At 43.4% G+C, this 21,826-nt stretch overlaps 1 protein-coding gene and 1 long non-coding RNA gene across 5 annotated transcripts in view; one reads left to right on the top strand and one right to left on the bottom strand.

The window, feature by feature from the left end:
• bsnb (bassoon (presynaptic cytomatrix protein) b) overlaps positions 1–16,065 on the top strand; it is a 55,236-nt gene extending 39,171 nt beyond the window's left edge. For 2 of the 4 annotated variants that reach the window (XM_052077341.1, XM_052077338.1), the window contains exons 5-13: positions 751–6,915; positions 8,448–10,533; positions 10,876–11,702; positions 12,093–12,204; positions 12,300–12,446; positions 12,564–12,619; positions 12,825–12,949; positions 13,402–13,517; positions 15,094–16,065. In XM_052077341.1, the coding sequence (XP_051933301.1) occupies positions 751–6,915; positions 8,448–10,533; positions 10,876–11,702; positions 12,093–12,204; positions 12,300–12,446; positions 12,564–12,604 (9,378 nt within the window). In that variant the 3' untranslated portion in view covers positions 12,605–12,619; positions 12,825–12,949; positions 13,402–13,517; positions 15,094–16,065. The remainder of the gene's footprint in view (positions 1–750; positions 6,916–8,447; positions 10,534–10,875; positions 11,703–12,092; positions 12,205–12,299; positions 12,447–12,563; positions 12,620–12,824; positions 12,950–13,401; positions 13,518–15,093) is intronic. The other 2 variants (XM_052077340.1, XM_052077339.1) reach the window with 2 other exon arrangements.
• Positions 16,066–17,300: 1,235 nt separating this feature from the next.
• LOC127608308 (uncharacterized) lies at positions 17,301–21,262 on the bottom strand. Its single transcript, XR_007964234.1, has 2 exons — positions 19,034–21,262; positions 17,301–18,187 (listed from the first exon to the last, which is right to left on the bottom strand). It is a non-coding gene; the product is annotated as an uncharacterized LOC127608308 (long non-coding RNA).
• Positions 21,263–21,826: the final 564 nt, after the last annotated feature.

Below are 21,826 nucleotides of genomic sequence, written 5' to 3'. Positions count from 1 at the left end.
TGTTTATTTTCTTAATTTGTTTATCATAATCACCATGTCCATTCTCTAATTTTCAGCAACATAAAAACATGTTCAGTGGAAATTCAATTGTCGTTTTTGTCCCTATTTTTTGTTTCTATCTGATCTTTTGTTCTCTGAAGCATTTTGTTAGGTGTAAGACTGTGAAAATCATATTTGGAGCATTCAATGCATGGCCATAATTCTTCAACATCTTGAAGAATGCATAAGAGAATGCACCATCAACCATGTGACAGAATGATATTCGTCTGTTGATGTTTGTTTCAAAGTCTGTTTTTTTACAAGCACTGTGTCATTTGTCTGTATGCAACACTGAAAGACAAAATCAACCAAAAGGACATTTTTTATTCTCTCACAAATTAAATTGTTTTGACAACCTGATCCAACCCATGAGGACTACCGAACATTGCCGGGTGGGATCTATGTGAAATTTTGTATTTGGCGTGTAAGCATTTTGGTTGATTTGATCTTAAATTATCACTACCAGGATATGGTTGTTCTATTTCATGTACTGTAATATCCCTTGACATGTTTAATTAGAGGCACCATTTTTGTTTGTTACGATGCATTTTATTCCTTATTATTGAGAACTGCTCAAAACTTGATGGTGCTTGATGAAATAGTGGGATAAAGGCTGCGTATTAAATCTTGTAATGGACCTTGCAACCAGTTAATTGAAGAAAAAATTGTGTATTTCATTGCTTCTGACTCCTCTCTGTTTATTTCTTTCAGGATCACATCAAATCAAGTACACAAAGTTTAAGTGACACCGGATATTCCTCAGATGGAATCTCTAGCTATCAAGGAGAGATTATTGGTCAGATTCATGAAGACGCGATCAAGCTCAATGAGAGGGGTGTGTCCATTTCCTCTGAAATCACTAAGTTAGAGACATCGATGAAACCTCTATTGGAGTCAAAAACTGCATCAGACCAGAAGCATAGGCCTCATTCGCTGTCTGTTGGGCAGGGACAAGGCATTAGTCCGGATGACGATGCAACAAGAGATGAATCAGATGATGAGCTCAGTTGTAAGCTTCGTCATGATTATGTAGAAGACAGCAGTGAAAGTGGTCTTTCTCCATTACCAGTTAGACAAAAGAAGTCACACAAAGATTTAACAGATGAAGAGTTTATGAGGAGACAAATTATGGAGATGAGTGCCGACGAAGATGAGTTGGAGGAATATGGAGACCAGAAGGCTAAAAAAGGTCATAAAACTAGTGGGGATTTGAACAAAGAGAGACGGCGACTCCCTCACCATTCCAGTAGTTTTGAAGATGCGACCAAAGACTCAGCAGGCGTGTATAAGGCAGAAGAAGAGGAAGATGTTGTAATGGCTGGGGGTCTTCGCCGTTTTAAGACAATTGAGTTAAATAACACCAACAGTTATAACAGAGACATGGAGATCAGTGCTGAGCATGACCTACGAGAACCAGAACTGGAGATGGAGAGTCTTACTGGTTCTCCGGAGGAGAGATCCAAAGGAGAATATTCGTCCACTATGCCTGCTACCACGCCTAGCTACACTTCAGGGACATCACCGACATCAGTGTCATCCATGGAAGATGACAGTGACAGCAGCCCTAGTCGAAGAGCAAGACTAGAGGAAGCAAAGCAGCAGAGGAAAGCTCGACATCGCTCACATGGGCCATTGCTGCCCACAATAGAGGACTCCTCTGAGGAGGATGAGCTCAGAGAGGAAGAAGAGCTGCTAAGAGAACAGGAACAAATGAGAGATCTTGAGCAACAGAGGATTCGAAGTACTGCTCGAAAAACAAAGAGGGATAAGGAGGAACTACGAGCCCAGAGACGCCGAGAAAGATCCAAAACTCCCCCGAGTAATCTCTCTCCCATTGAGGATGCATCACCAACTGAGGAGCTGAGACAGGCTGCAGAGATGGAAGAGCTGCACAGGTCATCATGCTCTGAATACTCACCCTCAATAGACTCTGAAGCAGAAGGCTTTGAGATAATAGGCGGCAAGCTCTACAAATCCGGGAATGAATATAACCTTCCCACTTTTACATCACTATACTCTCCAAAAGAGAAGGCACCATCTATGTCTTCTGCCGATAAAACACTAAAAAGTGCAGAGGAAGTCTATGAGGAGATGATGAAGAAAGCCCAGCTCCTTCAGAAACAAGGAAAAAATGTTATGCAGCAGAAACATTCACTTAGTGACAATACAAACCTTCAAACAAGTTCTGCCTTAACCCCTGGCTCAAGCCAAACCCATATTTCTGCACCTACGTCCTTCTCCACAACTGGAAATGACCCACGAATTGCACAACATCTTTCAAAAGAAACTCAAAACAGGATGGTGTCACAGAGTGCCAAAATTGAAGGTGTTGTTGGAGGAGTTACCACAAGCAAAATGCAAGTTAGTCACCCTGCTACAACTCGAAATGCAACTGGTGCGGGCTCCCAACGCCCAGCACAGGCATCACCTGACTCTACAACATCCTCTTTAACCTACAAAGTTTTCTCCCTTTTCAAAGGGCCTAGCCCACAAGCCTCACCCAGCACCTCTCCTGTACAAAGCCCAACACATGTTCCTACCGTGCGTCCCACAGGAAGTGGAGGCAGGCAGTTGCCAACACTGCCTGGCGGGCCATCATCAACTGTAGCTTCCCATGGAACTCAAAGGTCTAGTTCACCACGCCTCGTACGACAACAGTCCTCTCAAGATTCACCAGTAATGGTCATAACACTTGGATCTACAGCTCCTAATCCTGCCAAACCGGTTACTGTAAACTCATCCACTTCACCTTTGTCATCACCAACACAGGTGTGCTATAAAACCCTTTATAGCTCCCAGCATCCATCAGCAAGTTCTCCAACTTCACCACAAACACATTCGTTCCAGCAGGCCCCAAAACATTCTTCACAGAGGGCTCAAAATGTTGATAAAATAAATGTTGCTAGTAGCGTACAGAGTCATGGATCACTTTCCATGGAGAATATATCTCTATGTAAAATCTCAAATATTTCAGGCACTTCAATGGTTATGGTCCAAAGTCAAACCCATCCAGCTAATATTGTGGATCTTAGAGCCCCAATGAGATCTGCCCCAATTATAATGACAGAACAAGGAATGGATCTAACGTCCTTAGCTACTGACTCAAGAAAGTACTCTTTGGGAGCCGAACAGCCATCTGTTCGGCACACGGCAGTGCAACCACTTATCATAAACCTGAATGCACAAGAGCAACCACATGTATCGGTATCAACACCAACAACAGGAAGTGTGACGGTTGCAGGTTCAATGTTCATCTCGCAACCTAAACAACCAGTTATCTATGGCGATCCTTTGCATAACCGTGTAGATTTGGGGCAGGGAGTGGGATCAGCCGTGTGTTTATCCCAGAGTAAGTCACCGGTTTCAGATCCATCTATTCCCAAAATTGATGCCTGCCTTGAAAACTTAGGAATACAACAGCAACAGCTACAATTACAACAACAAAAGCTCCTGCAGCAGCAGCAACTTCTTGAACAACAGCTACAGCAACATCAGCAGCATTCTTCTTTTGCTCGTTACAATTTAGCTAATCAAATCCCTCCACTTGTGGTGAAGAAAGATCTCGTTGTTAGCCAGACAACCAGTGCCCAGCCTATAGTTACTGCGAGAGTAGCTCCACTGGCTTCCCAACCTGTTTGTAATGCCCCGCATGAAATCTACGGTGGAGTCGCACTAGAGCTACAGAATAAGCCGACAGTAATGAACCTGTCCACAGGAAAGCCCCAAGTGATGATGGTTCAGTTTGATGAGAGTAAAACATCACAGGCAGGAGCAGTGACTCAGTTACTCAAGAAAGATGATCCTCCTCCCGTCCCTCAAGTCTTGGATTTGACTGGGCAGATCAAACCAGAAAACCAAGTTGCTTGTTGCGACGTTGTATATAATTTGCCATTTGCTGGTGCCTGTGCAGGATCATTCACTCAGAAGCCAACAACAGTATCACCAGATAAAAAATCTTCCACTGAGACCACAAAAGCACCACCCCCTGCCTCTCCTCTGCATTACAATATCAGTCAACAGCAACAGTCTCATTCTACACAGGGTGTACTAGAGGAAACTAAACCATACCAAACACCAATAGTTCCATCAGGAAGAATACAACCCTCCATGTCTGATACTAATCTTCCTGCCATGACTGATGCTGGTCACTACCAGAGGAATATGAAGGGGAGTGTAGCAGTAGATCTTAGCAACACAAACCAGACTTATGAGAGTGGATACCTCGGCATCGGCGCTCAGTATGGCTCATACACAGACTTGCGTCACCAAGGAGACATTGCAGGCCCCACGTTACCCATTCGGCGTTATGGCTCAATGTCAAATATCAATTCTGACTATTGCCGTGGGTCAAAGGAGTTAACAGGATCACAGGACTCCAGTCTCGCTCAACTCAGTGCAACCACTGCAAGGGAAATTAGTCAGATGTGTGCTGCTCTTAACACAGTAGATCAGTTTGCAACACGGTATGGAAATAATCCTGAACTAATGCCTTATGGGATTGGAAGAGGTGCACATTTAGGTAGGCTCAATCTCCATCAAAGTTTAGCATCAATAAGAGCAAGTCTGATGTATGGCCCAGATGGAAGAGCCTTGTCAAATGGTCAAACCCTAACAAACCTAATAAATGCAAGACAAGCAAGTATACGCGCCTTGTATCCTGCTGCTTTAAGAGGAGGTGATGGCATGATATATTCTACCATCAATACTCCAATAGCCTCTACCTTGCCAATTACTACCCAGCCAGGCCCTGTTCAGCACCCAATGCCGAGAGGCATTTACAGGCCATACCCCGTAGGTGTAACTGCTGTACCATTAGCTAGTCTTACCAGGTTGCCTCAAATGAGTCCCAGAACTCCACTGGCCACACAAGGAACATATTCATATCCTCCTTCAAACCAGTACACTGCTCCAGCTACAACCTCTGCCAGTATACCTACTCTAAGCAGCTCACAACATGAAACTCCAGTGTACCTTGGAAAGCCTTCAACTGCAGCTCCAATCATCCCACCCACCCTCGCCAGCACTACAAAAAATACATTCGGAGCTGGTATGCAGACCACTACATTTCAACAGGGAGATCAGACTCAACAACCATCACAAATGATGTCCATCTCTCAAGGCCAAGGACAGCCTCCAACTGTCAAGCCAGTACAAGCCCAGATGCAACCACAGCAACTACCTGCTCAAACTGAACCTTTATCCTTAACCCAAACCCATCCTCAAGCTCAATTCATCAATCAACCCCAACCCCCTGTTTTCACACATGGTAATATCACACCCAGTGTCACTGCTCCAACTTCAAAAATATCTCCTGTTGATGTTCAGAAAGCTAAGGAAGATGAGAGGCTTAGTCAGCAACAAGAGCACATGCTGCAGCTAGAGCGAGAGCGTGTTGAATTGGAAAAACTGAGGCAGTTACGCCTTCACGAGGAACTTGAGCGAGATCGGATGGAGCTTCAGCGTCACAGAGAAAAAGAACAGCTAATTGTGCAGCGTGAAATTCAAGAATTGCATACCATCAAGCAGCAGGTTCTTCAACAACAACAAGCAGAGCGTGAGACTCAGCTCATCATGCAAAGAGAGCAACTGGCTCAGCAGAGAATGCAGCTTGAACAAATCCAGTCACTGCAGCAGCAACTCCAACTGCAGCTGGAGGAGCAGAAAAGGCAAAAGACAGCAGCGGTGGAGGCAGCAGCATCTGCCCAGGCGCCCATACAAGGGGTGGTGGTCGGAGGAGCGCCTCCTCAAGGCTTCCTGATTTGTGATCAGAGTGGAAGGGTTATTCAACAAGATGGACAAGCTGTTCAGTTCTGGCAAGATGGACAAGTGGTCCAAGCTGTGGTGGCTGCTAGGCCTATTCATAGCTCTGTGTCTGAAATGTCTTTGAGAATCAATGACAAACAGACAGACTCCAAGATTATGAAGAAGCAAAATTCTATGCCCCGTCTTAGAGATAGCACAGAGGATGATTCTGTGAAGAAGATAGCTGACAGCTGCATGCAAACAGATGATGAAGACGGAGAGGACCGATTCACAAATCGACGCAGAAGAACAAGGCGGATTGCAGACTGCAGTGTGCAGACTGATGAAGAGGACCAAGCAGATTGGGACCAGCAGCCAGTAAGGCGCAGACGCTCACGTACATCAAAGCACTCAGAATCCGGTAGTGAGACTAAATCAGATGGGTCACCTCGAGCAGTGTCTGCCAGCATAGCTATTCAAACCTCAAACGACTCCTCATGTCAGACGGAATCTGACCAATTAGGTAGGGTTTCGCCAGCTATTCATATCACCATGGCAGAAAGCTCAAAGGTCGACCTGTTACATTACATAGCAGCCCCTGAAAGGACCCGCAAGGGAGAAAGTCTGGCTTGTCAGACTGAACCAGAGTCACAGTCTCAAGGTGTCGTTGCTCCTCAACTCAGTGTCCCGACAACAATCAGCCCATACTCTACAAGTATGCACATAGTTGGTTCAAATACATCTGATCCGAACTCCCAGAGACTTCAAGGAGTTGCCAAGTTTGAGAGACGAAAACCCGACCCTCTGGAAATTGGTTATCAGCAGCAACCAAATGAATCTCCTCGCCAGCCCCCCAAATCCCCTCAGGTTTTGTACTCCCCAGTTTCTCCTCTGTCTCCTCATCGTATGTTGGAGACAACATTTGCCTCTCAAGAAAAGCTTAATAAAGCCCATGTAACACCCCAGCAAAAGGCTTTCACTACAGAATCGCCGCAACGCCATCAGTCTCTACCAAGACCCATCAAAAGTGTGCAGCGCTCCATGTCTGATCCAAAGCCTATCAGCCCCACATCAGAGGATCCCGCCAAGAACAGATTCTCTCCATATTATCAGCAAGCTGTGTCCAACAGTCAGGTAGGAAAAACCATTCCAATAATTTTTTCATTGCATCAAGGGAAAATAAGGCAAAAATGTTCAATGCTATTACCTCAACTTACCTAATAAATGTTGGATTGATCTTGAAATGGATCCTATTGTACAAGTATCAATAATGTTGTGGTCAATGACATTTTTTATGATGTGATTATTCATAATAATTAATCCATAATAATGTTTTTACGATATTATTAATAATAATTGGTATATTAACTTAAAAGGGGGAAGTCAAGTCAAAAAGGGTTTTTTTTGCAATATGTCTCTACAACCCCACTAGTCTAAACATGTTATTAGGATTAATATTGCATCTGACTGATTGTTACCTGAGCGCTGAGCCACTGAGATGTCATTTTCAATCGACAGCAAGCGGCAAAATGGCCGCCCGCTGAGAGAGAGAAAAATGGGTGGATTCTTAATCCACAAATACAATATTAATCAGAATACCGTCTTTACCTTTAGACTAACGGGGGTGCATGAAACATATTATTGTAAAGAAAATCTTGTAACCGATAATGTAACTGACACTCCATTTGGCCATTGCTACACGGGATCTAACATGAGAGCAAAATGTTTTCACAAGAGTATGTATGCCATGCCAGAAACATGTTTCCCTTCAGCCTTTTCTCTACTTTTCCCTACTTGCCATCTCCAACCCCTACCCCCACTCACTCTCTCTCTCTCGCTCTCTTTCTCTCTCTCTCTCTCATTCTCTCCCTCTCTCTCTCTCTCTGTCTCTCTCTCTTTCACTCTCTCTGGCTATCAAATGCTAAAGAGTTGCCAGGAGGATACGCAATATGGGTACATCAATGTTATGCTTACCCATTTTTATATTTATCAGCTTTAAAAAGCAAATTAATATTGCTTTGAAAATTATCCGGATTGATCTGAAAGATAAACATACCGGTGCATCTTATTTATATATGTACCTTTTAAACCATCATCATGGATCTACCCATTACAACTAAATTGTAAGTACCGGTAATAGACAGGCATATTGTAACATTGTTGTTATTGATTTTTTTAAATACATATAATGCTCCCCTCGTCGTACTGCATGCATCTGTTAATAATTTGAAAAATGTGAAAATTTTTAAAACTGCATACATTTGTAAGTTAACAAATTAGATCATTTCAGATATTTGTTTGTTAACCTGTTTCTGAAATTCAACTGTTTTCTTGTCAAAATCTATTAGACCTGTCATTTAAATGGATTCTGGTTAGATGTGCATGTCCCGCTTTTATCTTTCACAAATATGTCATCTAAGAGTCTAATAATATACTCATTTTAACAAAATCAAATATTTTGTTTAAATTTTGATGTAAATAATGCTCCGGTTCAGCAAGTAGGTCAGTTTAAAATTCAGTACTTAATTTGACAACATCAATCTACATCGCTCTTAAATTAGGGTATGCAGACCCTTCGTGCCTACTGAGGTTCATTAATGAGCCTAATTTACATAAACATTTTCTGTTTATAGCTCATTCTGCTGATGTGTCTCTTGCTCTCTTAGCAGATGGCCTCCCTGCAGCAGCAGCAGCAGAATGCTGTGATGAGAAAGGTAAAGAGGACTCTTCCCAGTCCCCCTCCAGAAGAGACTCCACTCCCCATAGTTACACCAGCACAAATGTACAGTTCTCCTGGCATGCCTCAGAGGGTTTTGCCTCGACCTGCACAAGGAGTCATCAAGGCAGGCTTGCTGAGTGAACTGAAGGCTGTGGAACAAGAGTCATCAAAACTCAGGAAGCAGCAAGCCGAACTGGAGGAAGAAGAGAAAGAGATTGACGCCAAATTACGTTACTTGGAATTAGGCATTACTCAACGTAAGGAGACCATGGTGAAGGAGCGGGAGAGGAGAGAGTTGGCTTACTTGCGTTGTATGGGTGATGCTCGAGACTACATGTCAGACAGCGAGCTGAATAATCTCAGGATGGGAACTGCAACAGCAACCTTTGATGCTAATGGTTTGCTGACAAGGCCCAGCACTGCACCGCTGAGTCCATTTACTAATGATATCAATGCAACATCCCAGTATTCCTCAACCTCCGCCTATATGTCTTATCCTTACCCGCAAAATCAACCATCAACACAACAGCCAGGCTCCACTTACCATCAGATTGGTTTCCAACCTCCCCAGTACCCTTCATCCACTGCTCCCCAGCCAGGGACATTCCACCCCCACCCCACTGGCTACCAGAACCAGGCAACCTATTCCTCCCGTATGTATGGCCAACCCTCTTACCAAACAGACCTTGCGTTGCATCAGCATGGGCACCAGGCATTCCATTCACCGAGCCAGTCTATGCCAGGCCAAAGCCTTCCTTATCCCAGTCACAGCTCTTACCAACCTGGACTGTCATACCCGACCCAGGCAGATATTCTCACAGTACACCAAAGACCAAGACAAACGTCTTTGGCTGACCTTGAGCAGAAACTTCCCACCAACTATGAGGTCATCAGCAACCCAGCAGTGTCGGTGGCCACATCAGCTCCAGATATGACATATGGCTCCGCCTACAGCAATGCGTATGGACAATATCGCCCCTCTGAGCCTGGCCTTACACACTCTGGTGACAGCCCCACATCTGCTTATGTTTCAGATGAACATTACACCTCTAACCTGGAGCAGAACATTCCAAGGAATTATGTCATGATTGATGACATCAGCGAATTGACAAAAGACAACACCAGTCAACCCACTGATGCTCTGGGTCATCCGGTAGGAGGGCGATATCGCAGCGAGAATGGCCCTGGACGTGGCAGCACCTATGGTAGACCTGAAGATGAGCCAGTGGATGCCTATGGAAGACCCACTGGCACAATGGGTTACCAAAGCACAGCGGACAGTCGGACTAGCACCACAGTTACTGGTGGATCTTATTATTACGATGACTACAAACACACATCACGAAGCAACTCTAGTAGCCACAAAGTCTCCCCTAAAAATCATGCCCCTGCCGTAGTCTCCTCTAAACGTAGTAAGCACCGAAAACAGGGAATGGAGCAGAAAATCTCAAAGTTTTCTCCTATCGAGGAAGCTCGAGATGTGGAGGCAGACCTGGCATCATATACTATGACAACCTCGACAGGAGGCAGTTGTACTGTGGTGTCCAGATCCAAAAAGCAGGATGAAATGGCATACGGAATGAAGAGGAATGCTTGTGACCAGCAGAAATATTATGGCACCAGTCGTGAGGGTCTTGAGGAAGAAGATCGCATGTACGGCTCTGGTAGGTCCAGGTCTACCGGGTATGGCATGGATAAGATATCATCCCGAGATGCCTCAGGTCACAGAAGTAAATCGTATGAGAGGGATGCCATGGAACGTTCTCAGAGAAGCGGCCGCAGTGGAAGGCCACCCATACGCAATCAAAATTCTGAGGAAGAAAGTCCAATCAGTCCTGTTGGTAAACCTGTAGGCATTGGACGGAGCTCTGCTGCGTCCAATGCCCATGATGTGAGGAACCAGTATGGGTCAAGTCATTCGCTTCCAGATGTGCAGGACCACCACAAGAAGGACCTTCCGAGGAGTCATGTGTATAAGCCAGATGACCCATACCTTGTAGATGACATGCACTGTGCTGTCTCTGACAGTGAAGGTAACTGGTGCTGAATAATTTGTGCTGTCTTACATGTTTGATCACCTTTAAAGTGCTGAAAAGAGACTGCATGCCAAGTGAAGAATGTTGAGGAGAATGCTATCGCTTTTGTTGTCCTTTTTTGTTGTCTTTGAGTGCTGGAACGTCTCCTCTGAGAACATTTTTTTTGTGTTCTGCATGCTTTTTTGTGAACAAGTTGGTATCTTGTCTTCGTTTCACTGGCTTCCTAAAATGTGCATGGCTGTACCAAGTGGAGTTTATTTGATCGCATGGCTTCTATCTACACCTCACTTTGCTAGGACAAACTATTGACTTATAACATTTCTTCTGGTTTTAAAAAAGCCTATCATTTGGGCCAAGAGGAGACTGATTGGTTTGAAAAGCCACGGGAAGCCCGTTCAGAACGTTCAAGACATCACAGAGGTGGAAGTCAGTCATCTGCAGGTAGGCGCACAAAGCACACCTACCATGACTATGATGAGCCACCAGAGGAATACGGTCCCCAGGATGACAGCCATCAACGCCATTCCTCCTCGGCATCATCACGAGAGCAGCGATATCATGGCAACAGCTCTGGGAGGCACAACTCTTCTCGACACACCTCTGAAGATCCCCGGTCCTCCCGTCCTACCAGGACACACCCCAAAGACACCTCAGGACGATCTGATAGCAGGAGCGCTTCTTCTGCCCAGAGGCGGGGTGGCCCAGACTCCCGTTCTGCCCACGGAAGTCCCCGCAACTCAGGAGACTTCTCCCGTGACTCGGCTGGCGGTTATCACCACGGCACTGGGGGACGGAGCCAGAGACAACCAGGAGAGCGCACTAGAAGACAAGATCCTTCTGCTGCAGGCTCTAAAATGCAGCAGCAAGGCCATGCTGGGCAACAGCGTTCAAGTGGTCAAAGCCAGTCGGGGAGACATGCAGGCTCAGAAGCTCTTGATAGTACTCCGCAAGCCCAGCAGCAGCAGCTAAGTGCACAACAACAACAACAACAACAACAACAGCAGCAGCAGCAGCAGCAGCAGCAGCACAGTCAACCCCCTCCGAGCAGCCAGCCAACAACTAGTGCAGCAACTGTACCGCCGCAGCAGCAGCCGCCCAAACCAAGCCAGACACAGGGACGGCCATCAGGAGGAGGCTCTGCAGCAGGGCAGCCACAAACTACATTGGTTAGTCAACAGACAAATGCGTCAACAGCACTATGCTTCTAGGTGAAAAACAATGTGCTCCAATTCTCTGCACCATAATTTAAATGCTGTTAGTTGCTTGACTTGTGAGTGCTCACCCAATTTATGAGGGAGACCAAATATGTGGTACGAGCAAGCTTTTGATATGTTGTCACTCGAGTTAATTTGAAAAAAAAGAACAACTGGAATACTTATTCAAAAACAAGACACAAAATCCTTAAACCAGTATTGTCCTACTCTCAAACAACAAGGAAGATAAAATCTGAGGATAAAGACATCCATCATTTCTTAGACTCCAAAATTGAATTTAAACCACTTTGTCGGTGATGTAAGTTGAGTCAAAAAAGTATGTTATTGCCATGCTTTTTCCAGGGAAAAATGGATGCCACACCGTCAGCAACTTCCATAGGAATGAAGTCTACGATGGCGGTCCCAACCATTCCTCAGACAACCAAAACAACACCACCCCCTCTAACAGGCATTGGTAAGTCGCAGAACTTTGAACAACACAATATTAACAAGCTTAAACACATAATATATGGTGGTCCTATTTGTATTTCTTTTTTTTTCTGTCTGCAGGCTCGAAAGCTGCCCCTGTTGGGATCGGCAGTAAAGCTGGTGGTATTGGTAGTGCTGCAGCTGGACAGGCACCTGCTGAGGGCGAAAACGTTCTGACCAAAATTCTGCAAGGAGGTGCAGCGGAGCAGGCGGGAAAACTGGGAGACGGTACAGCCGCTGATGAATATATTATGATGCTTTTTCGTTTTTCTCTACGTGTGATTGCACAACAGTGATGCAGTGATGTGTTGATTTTTTTTAATGTTGTCTTACTGATTTTCACAGCTTTGTCTGGCCTTGGGAAGAAATTCACTTCATTCTTTTGAATTGATGAGGCGAGGGTGAGTGAAAATCCACTTATTCCATAAAACACGACATATGGATTTATTTTAGGGTGTGAGTCAGCAGATGGCAACCCACTTGTTAACTAAACATCATTAATAATTGTGATTTACATGCTTTATAATTTTAATGTCATGTGTAGCAAATGCACTAAACTCTATCGTTATTCAATTCTCGTTCAATAAAATATGTATTTCTCCTTAGGGTCTGCACAGTCACAACAATACAAAATGAGAGACTTTGTACCAGAAAAACTTATGAAACAACATTTATTACATTTTACCATTACGGAGGACATTGAGCGAGAGAATGGGATGCTACAATCATCTGTAAGTGTCTTGTTTTTGCTCTTCTTTGTCTCTGGAGATGAATACTTTGTCACCTGCTCGATCAAGCATTGAGTCATTGTCAAGAACTATGATCCGCTTTGGGTAACACTTGCATCACAAAAACAAATGCGACCGCAAATTACTTTATTGAGCACTTGGGTTCTTTGATGACTGCAAAGAAGTTGTGGAAACTTGCAAGAGTCAAATTCATATCAAAACTGAGCATTATTTCGATACAGTTCTTGCTTGAAATCTCATCGTTTGGACAGGTGTACCTAATGTTGTGGCTGGTGAGTGGAGTTCAGCATGGTCTGCAACAAGCAGACGACTCAAGCTATAAGTGATGACTCGTGAAATACTTTGTGCATTGGAACTGATGTAGGGTACCTTTATTCATTCATTCATTCATTCATCTTCCAAGTACCTTTACTTTACCTCAAATTACCAAACAGAGTTAGAATCAAAGGAGAGCCTTGTAAGCACTGAATTCCCCAGACATGCAAGTGATTGAAGTGCTGCCAAGTGGGGAGGGGCGACCTGAAAATCAAGTGGATGCCTGAAAAGGAAGGTAAGTTAAAGCCATGAAAAGTAACGTGGCTCATAGCCAGGCCTCTGTCAAGGAGGTCATTTTCACTTTTGAGTGTTCCTGTGTTTGTAGGATTATGCAAAAATATGTATATCTATATTATTATTATCGACCCCGTAAAGCAATTCAGAGATTATACATGTTGGAAAGTAATTGCTGAAAACATGAAAAGACTGAAAACTATGTAGGACAGTGGACCCCGCGTACCCGCATAGGGAGGTTTATTCTTTATTTTGATTCATAGACGTATTTATTTGAAAGGCAACACATATATGCTTACCGGTATGTTTTATTTGAATACAAAAATTCAGAAGTTCAAATTTAGAAAACAAAATAAAAAGATGTTTATTTAATTATCTGTTTTTATGTTGTACATTTCAAGAATCTGAAAAAGGTTACTTTGATGTAAAAATATATATTGTGGAAATTCAGAAAGAGTGACACATGATCATTAAAGGACTGGCTAATTAGTTGACTTTTTTGTTGCCCGTATTAATAGCACAGGTGCTCTTTAACGATGAAAGCTGATTTTTGCTAGCAGGCTAGCTTATAGTGTTTTGTTAAATGACTCAAAATATATTTTCTGTAGCACTATGTTAATACCAATTACTCGCTTTATCCTCCTCAACCACTTGATTTTTTTTTTTGGCAGGGGGTGGGGGGGGGGGGTAATGAAATTAAAAAACAATTAAACCCTGTGTGGTACTGGCGCAACCCCCAAACAGTAAATTTTTGTCATCATTCTGCCACCCGGAAGTATCCCACTGCCTATTGTTTGCAAACACTATGAAATATTTTTATTGATTTTTGTTGTTTTGTTGCTTCGCGGTTTGATGAGTATTTTCAGTTCATTGCGGTTTTCAACTTTCTAATGCAAAACCAAGAGGTCGGGGGCTGAGTGCTAAGACTCCACACACTTCCAATAATCTGGGCCAGGCAAACAGGGTTAAAATTAGTCCGAGAAAGCTAATTGTGGCTTGGATTTAATGTCACACACACACAAAGGTGCACTGGAACAAGAGCACATGCGGGCTCACAGATTCATGACTCACGATTAGCAGTCCTCATTACATGCTGCAATTAACTAATGGACTCATTCTGCGCAAAGTCACCAAGGAAGGGAATAAAGTGAATTAGAATTCATTTGATTTCAGCCTCTGTCCAAGCACCTGCTGGGACTCTCACGGGGTGCAGTTGATAGGTCCCTTCATTCAGCTGCCACAAACGCTGCGCTGACTAGTTCGTCAATTTGAGTCCGTGGCCAGTCTTTGTCTTTCATCAGGAGAATGTGATGATAAATCCCGACTCGGTGGCTCTTTGAGGCCAAGCAGCTCAGTGGAATTACCTCTGACACCATCAGACCGACGATTGAGATGTGATCTAAACTCATTGATTGGTTTTATTCGCATTGATTCGGTCCCGGTCAGGGGATCTAAAAGCACCGGCCCCCTGAGGCTAGCCTTTACATAAGCCCCTCCTTTGGTTTGTCATCTTCGTGTGGTCAATTTGATCCAGTGTGGGCGTACTCATCTTCACCATATATCTGTCTTCATTCCAGGTGGACAATAATGAGCATGAGGCGGAGGAGAGATGGGAAAGGAGGACTCGTATTCTGCTTCATCTCGATAGAAAGCCTTGGTGGATAGAAAAAAAAAAGTTCAAGGCCCACTGATGGAGAAAAGCCTCAGTGCGCCCTCTACTGGATACTCTTCATGTCTGAGGATTACACGTCCAGCAAGGATATTTGATTCCACATCGATGCTGATCCTTCAAGCACATCATAGGTTTTTCTGGTACCAAAGAATCCTATCGCTCACAGACGACTCCACTAACAAACGCGAGTGCTCGGTTTATCCGATCTCTACATTCCAGTATGGGAACGTAACCCGGTCTTTGAATGTGTTCTTACTTCTCCTGATTTTTTTTTCAGTGTCTCTATACAGAATGCATTGCGTAAATGTGTACATGCACGCACAAATATATGAAAAAACAAGAAGAAAAAAAAAACCCATATCTGTAGTTTTCCAACAGCCGCTAGTCATGAGATGTAAATTTTCCTGTTTGTTTTATTAGGGAAAGAAATTACTGCCAGTGTGCCCATAAGTGTGAGAATCTCACAGACAAGAGGACCAAATGAAAGTGTGGCAGTGGCTGTATATCTTGCCATCACAAAGCCATTGTTATTGTCTGCGCGGAGCGTTCATGTCTCATCGTTTTGTTCCTTTTCGATTTGCCTCATATTCACTGATTTGGACGGGCCTTATTCTTAACTTTTTTTTATTTTTTAATTTATATACTTCTTTTTTTTTTCAAATGTCCATATCATGACACATTTATTTTTACGCAGCTGTATACTACTGTATGTATATAATCTTTCAAGATGTCATGATGTAAATCTATCATTTGTGTATTTATGGAACAACATTTTTACCTTATTTTATTTGGTACAACTTTATATTTGAGGTGTTTTATTTTGTCAACTGTGTGTTTTCTCGCAGCCAATAATTCGCTCGGTGACTTAAAAAATAAATTAATTAATAAAAAGAAGCAATAGCATGCAGATTACGGTATATAGCACAATGGTATCTATGTTGTGTACGTTAGCGTTGGGGGATTATCCAACGCTCCTTGTTTTGTATAGTTTGTCGAACGGTTTACAACCATCGTACCCGATGTCCAGATGTGCATGCGTATTAGGTGCAGATGCATAAGCGCATGCAGAGTGGTAGGAACACATACAGACGCACAGATTTGCCATCCCAGAGTTCCTTTCCGCTCTATTGTTATCCAAGTCATCGACGACCTCTCGAACAAGCTGGGCCCACTGCCTTTTACTACCCGCCCACGCACACACAAAGTGTAGATGAGCAATTCAAATGTTCTATGCAAAGACTCATTTTGAACCCGGTAGTGACGTTCATCGCACCAAAACGATTACCGAGTTAAAGCGGTTGAAGATCCACGTTATGTTTTTACTGTTGAATCAGTCTGACGATTGAATTAGAGTTGTTTTGATTTCTCCGTCGCATGTTTCTTAAGCTATCACCGCCCTCCACGGGGACTTGTTGCCAAAGGGTAAAACTGTCTGCCGTCTGTTTTTGAATGTCCGCCATCATGTCGCTTTGTAGCATGGGTTTGCTTGGCTGCTTCCTTGGCTGTTTGTTAGTTCCTCGAGCGTTTTGCCTGAACCCCGGGCTTGCGGTGATCGTTTGTGCTGCTGTGAACCTTGAACACAACACATGGTCAGCATTTCATTTGTGTCAATATCATTGTGTACATATTTGGGTGTTACTGTAACCCTACGGGGGGTTGAATGGAATGCTTCTTTTCGATAAGAGTTCACCTTTGATTAAAAATCACTCAGCAGCCAAGCCTTCATAATGGGAACGGTGCATGATTAGATCTTAAATGCTTGGTTCGGTTGGCCCGAATGACTACAACCCGGCATGATTTCACCGAACAGGCAGATGATGAGGAAAAAGTTCAGCCAGTCACTCACAAATCAGGGCGTGTCTTTTTTTTTATGTTGAAAGCACAAGCCTGGCTGGTAGCGGTCGCTGCTCGAAGGCTAGCGGACACGTGGAAGTTATGTCACAGTGCCTCCGAGATCTGCTCGATGTGAGGCACGTACGACTCAACAGCTTTTAGCGCAGCCATCCTCATTTCTAACTGTAAATACACATTCAATGGACTGTACAGCTTTTGTTCCGAGTACGGCTGTCATGTGCATCCCCATGCCGTATTTGTTGCCAACTTTTGTGTATAAAAAAAAATAATAATAACATTTATGAAAAGTAACAAGGAAGATGATTATGATAATTGCTTATGCATAGTCTATGTGGCTAACTTGTACTGACTGTTTACAACAGTGGAACAAAAATGGAACAATACCGTCTATGTCGAGATTCTATCCTTAGTGTAATTTAGAACCTCCGTGGCAACAAGTTGCCTTCAGTGTCCCACAGTCAGGAGGTTTCAGTGGTTATGGTCTAGAATGTGATCATATTTTTGGTGGAAGAAGCAGGGAATTTTAAAAAAAAAAAGAAAAAGAAAAGAAAACATCTGGAAAATGTCATTCACTGTTGTAAGTACAATGGGGAAAACGTCAGTCGTGTATCCATTGTGAAACCTTGTGCTCTATTCAGTGTATTCCTGTAAACTGATAAAATTAAGTACATTTTGGTGCATCATGTCCAGTAATGTGATTCAATGAAAATATTGACCCTGCAATTTCCAAACAGAAAAAGAATACAAATTAAAGAAATGTCATGTTGTCTTGTACGTTAGTCTCCGTGTCATCTTGTTCCCTTAGCAAAGGTTTCCAGGTGTTCGGAAAACTTTGTTTTTTCTCTTGACGCTGTCCAAGACAGTATGATATTTCTATATTTTTTTTTAACCAGTCACATTGTCATTGTATTAATTTCATTTTAAAACACGATAGTAAGTTGTACATGCTTACTCAAGTAAAATTGGATCATGTAGGACAATCGTGTTCTCCTGCGATTGTTCACAAGTGCCGCTGTGAGATTCTTCCCCAAAAAAGTGAACTTTACTTTCTGGTTCCCATGAGAACACAAACCACCGTGCACCTCTTTTCTGCTCCGTTTAAATAGTCTGCAGATGTAGGCTGCCATCATCTGGTTTCACTACCACTTATCACAGAGTCACAGAGTATTTCAGATCTCCTTATCTGAAATCAACGGTCTCAAACTTGGGACTTAAACTGGACAGTGATTTCAAACTCGATCGGCAAATTGGTGCCGTTGTTAAATCCAGCTTCTTTCACCTTAGACAGCTGGCCAAAATAAAACCTTTCCTCTCACATGAACACTTTGAGACAGTAATTCATGCCTTTGTCACATCCCGGCTCGATTAATGCAACGCCCTGTACTTTGGAGTCAGCCAGTCCTCCATCAAGCGCCTTCAGCTGGTACAGAATGCCGCTGCTCGCCTCTTGACTGGTACTCGTAAGAGGGAGCATATAACTCCTACTTTGGCATCCCTTCACTGGCTCCCCATTCATTTTAGAATTATTTTTAAGATCCTCCTCTTTGTTTTCAAATCTCTGAATAATCTCGCGCCACCTTACCTCTCTGAGCTCATACGCCCCTACACCCCTGCCCGGCGCCTCAGGTCTGTGGACCAGTCTTTGCTAGACGTACCAAGAACTAAACTGAGGCTCAGAGGGGATCGAGCCTTTTCTGTTGCTGGTCCATCTCTCTGGAATGACCTCCCACTGAACATTCGGCAAGCCTCCTCGCTGCCCATCTTTAAATCCCTCCTCAAAACTCACTTGTATTCTTTGGCGTTTGACTCAGCATGACTTAGATTTGCTATTGGTTTTACTGCTTGGTGCTTTCTACCGCCTTATTACTTATTACTTATTACTGATTCGTCTTACTGTTTATTGTATATGTTAAATCGCTCCATGTACAGCACTTTGTATGCAGCGATGGCTGTTTGAAAGTGCTCTATAAATACTGTTGACTTGACTTGACTTGACTTGAGAGTCGCTAGCGTCGGTCCTGTTGTGCCTCAGGCTCAAGCTGACATTTTGCAGTCCAAAGGTGTCTCAGAGGAACAAATGGGCCCCAGGAGGAAAAATGTCACTAACACTTTGGCTCACGTTTTTTGTTTTGTTTTTGTTTTTAAGTGGTGGACGTCGTACCTAGAAGGAATTTAGGCCTGCTGCTACTGCAAAAAAAAGGATTAATAATTCTGATGTCACCTCTGTTGGTCCGATCATCTATCTGCCAGCGTGCTGAGAGCCACTAAGTCTGTCTCCTCGCTGCCCTTTAAATATCAATGCACCTATGTGGTCCGCACCTGCTCCTCACCAACGAGCAGTCGCTTCCATTTAAGGCTCACATCACCGGCATATTTCCTTTCCCCTTACTTGAAATTCAGCGTCTGAACCACTGACAATGATTGACATTGTGATTTTTAACCATGTCATTATTATCGTATTTACTGTGGTCCATCAGATCCAACCACCAGAATGCTAATCGACCGTCACTTTTGTTTGTCGTTCAAGGAAATATTCCACATGAAACACGAAGCGGAAACAATCTGTTGCAGAGTCAAACTGTAGCCCTTGATGTAACAAATAAGGCATTTTAATTTTGAACACCTGCTGAAAGACCCTATAAATTGAATTCAGAGATTTGTTTCGAAAAACCCATCATACACGGTTTAAGGTGATTGCTGAAAATGTGTCAAGACTGAGAACTATGCAGCACTGAATTGTGGGGATACAGTGCACTGTTAATCTGTGTGTCACCATTTCAATTTCCCTGCAATTTTTGCGGGGGGTTGTTGCTAAATCTGTGCCAAGTGACACACTTCAGCTCAGGCGTGAGCTCACTTGCTACGCCTACTCTCTGAAAATCTTGCATCTTGCCCTAGGATAGTCTACTGGTGTGGCTACTCTAGAGCGCCTCATTGTCATCTGTGAGTGCATGCGCATTATGCAGCAAAAGAAAGAAGAACATGGAAAAGGCTGTGAAGTCTTGAATACGTGTGCTCCCGTGTCTGATTAAGGACAATGTACAGCACATCATTATTAACCCTTGAACAACGGTCAATATAGTGGACATCTTACCATATTATCAGGTTATAGGGTGCACGAAAGGAATAATCACTTAAAAGTAGACTTCTACAGGTACTTTAGTGGAACACACAGAGGCAGTCATATAAATTTGTATGCAGTCAATAGAGTGGAAAATCCCCAAAGGTAAAAGTGTCTTGACCTTAGGTTTAATGGTAAAGAAAAATTGACTTGATGTTGAGTCGTTTTTCTTCAATGGCCCCACTGAAGTCTGCTGCTAATGGAAGGCCGCTGAGATTTAACGGGTCGCCTGGTATAGCTTGAAAAGCTTGAAACCTCTTTGTGTTGACCACTGATATCTCGTGTGTAAAAGTGTCTTCAAAGGAGGCATGATTTACCATTAATATAAACAACGTTGGAACGGAATAAAGATGGTTTAGGATTGCACAGTTCAAAACACCCCTATAATGTTCCTATTAATTGATACAAGCCATCAGAGATGGATTTAAGGGTGCAGCGGCAGACTTAAAAAAAACCCATTTAAAATGGCTAATGACTGTCCACGTCGCCTTTTGCCCGTCAGCTCTCTCTTGTCTTCTGGGTGCTTGTCTGAAGGGCCCCTCTCACTTGACCTGAACGTCCTTCTGAGGACAAACTGTCATCTCATAAACTGTAACCGGCATCAATCTGCAGTCATTCGTTTCCCGAAAACCACAGCGTGATTGCACCCCCGCCCCACATTATTAACCCATCATTTCCACCAGCCATGAGCTCACCAGGCAGTGTGACTCATCCACGAGTGATGGGAAGTGTGACATCAATTATAACAGAGAAGCGGCTCCTCGTCATATTTTGTTACTCGGTTTCGATAAGTCCTTTAAATGTACGGCCGACTGTGCAATAACTCATTTAGAACCTGACAATTTAGAACCTGATTATGGTAACTTTAAAAAAAAAAAAATTTTATTAAGCCTTTATTGGGATTTCATTGAAATACCTGCCGGAATATTTCAGTTTAATCGGGAGCCATTTCAATGAATTGAATGTTGAGTCATATCACCATTGGAGGCCAGCAGAGAGCATCAGTGATCACAGCACACGTCATTTCCCAGAACCATCAGACTGCTGGGCAAAAGATCGACTGGCTGTTGTCGTGAGTCATTTCGACGTTTTAGCCAATCACATATATCATAGATGTCAAACTCAGGTCCCGGAGGGCCGCTGTCCTGCATGTTTTCCAAGTCTCCCTTGTTGCAACACACCTGATTCAAATAATAAGATCATCAGCAAGCTCTCCGGAAGCCTGATATTGAACCTGTTCATCTATCACATATATTAATCACAGTTTAAAAAGAAAAAATTAGAATGTCTCCTTGAATGATTAAGTGGTAACATCAACAGCGATTGGTAATAAGGCAAAAATGTACTTTATTTTCTGTACTGCTAATATGCTCTTCCCAGTCACTAGCGCTAATGAGGCAAGGTTGTAAATTTTTACATTTTCATTCAATAAAACATTCGATCAACAACTTTTGTATCGTGTCGCACCCGTCCATTTGTGAACATCCGAAGATCCATCGAGTTTTCCATTCCAGGCACCTTTTAGTAACCATGAGGCTTTATAGTTTTCACAGAAACACACGGTGAGAAGGCAAAAAGGCTAATACTGTAATTCTGTGTGACCTTTGCCCCCATGATGTCCTGCGAAGTGATAAGATGAGTGCGCAACCTTACGTTGAGCATG

The sequence above is a fragment of the Hippocampus zosterae genome, chromosome 9 (assembly GCF_025434085.1).
Source record: "Hippocampus zosterae strain Florida chromosome 9, ASM2543408v3, whole genome shotgun sequence".
Classification (NCBI taxonomy): domain Eukaryota; kingdom Metazoa; phylum Chordata; class Actinopteri; order Syngnathiformes; family Syngnathidae; genus Hippocampus; species Hippocampus zosterae.
The sequence above is the reverse complement of the archived record's forward strand: the minus strand, read 5'-3'. Positions and strand labels throughout refer to the sequence as shown.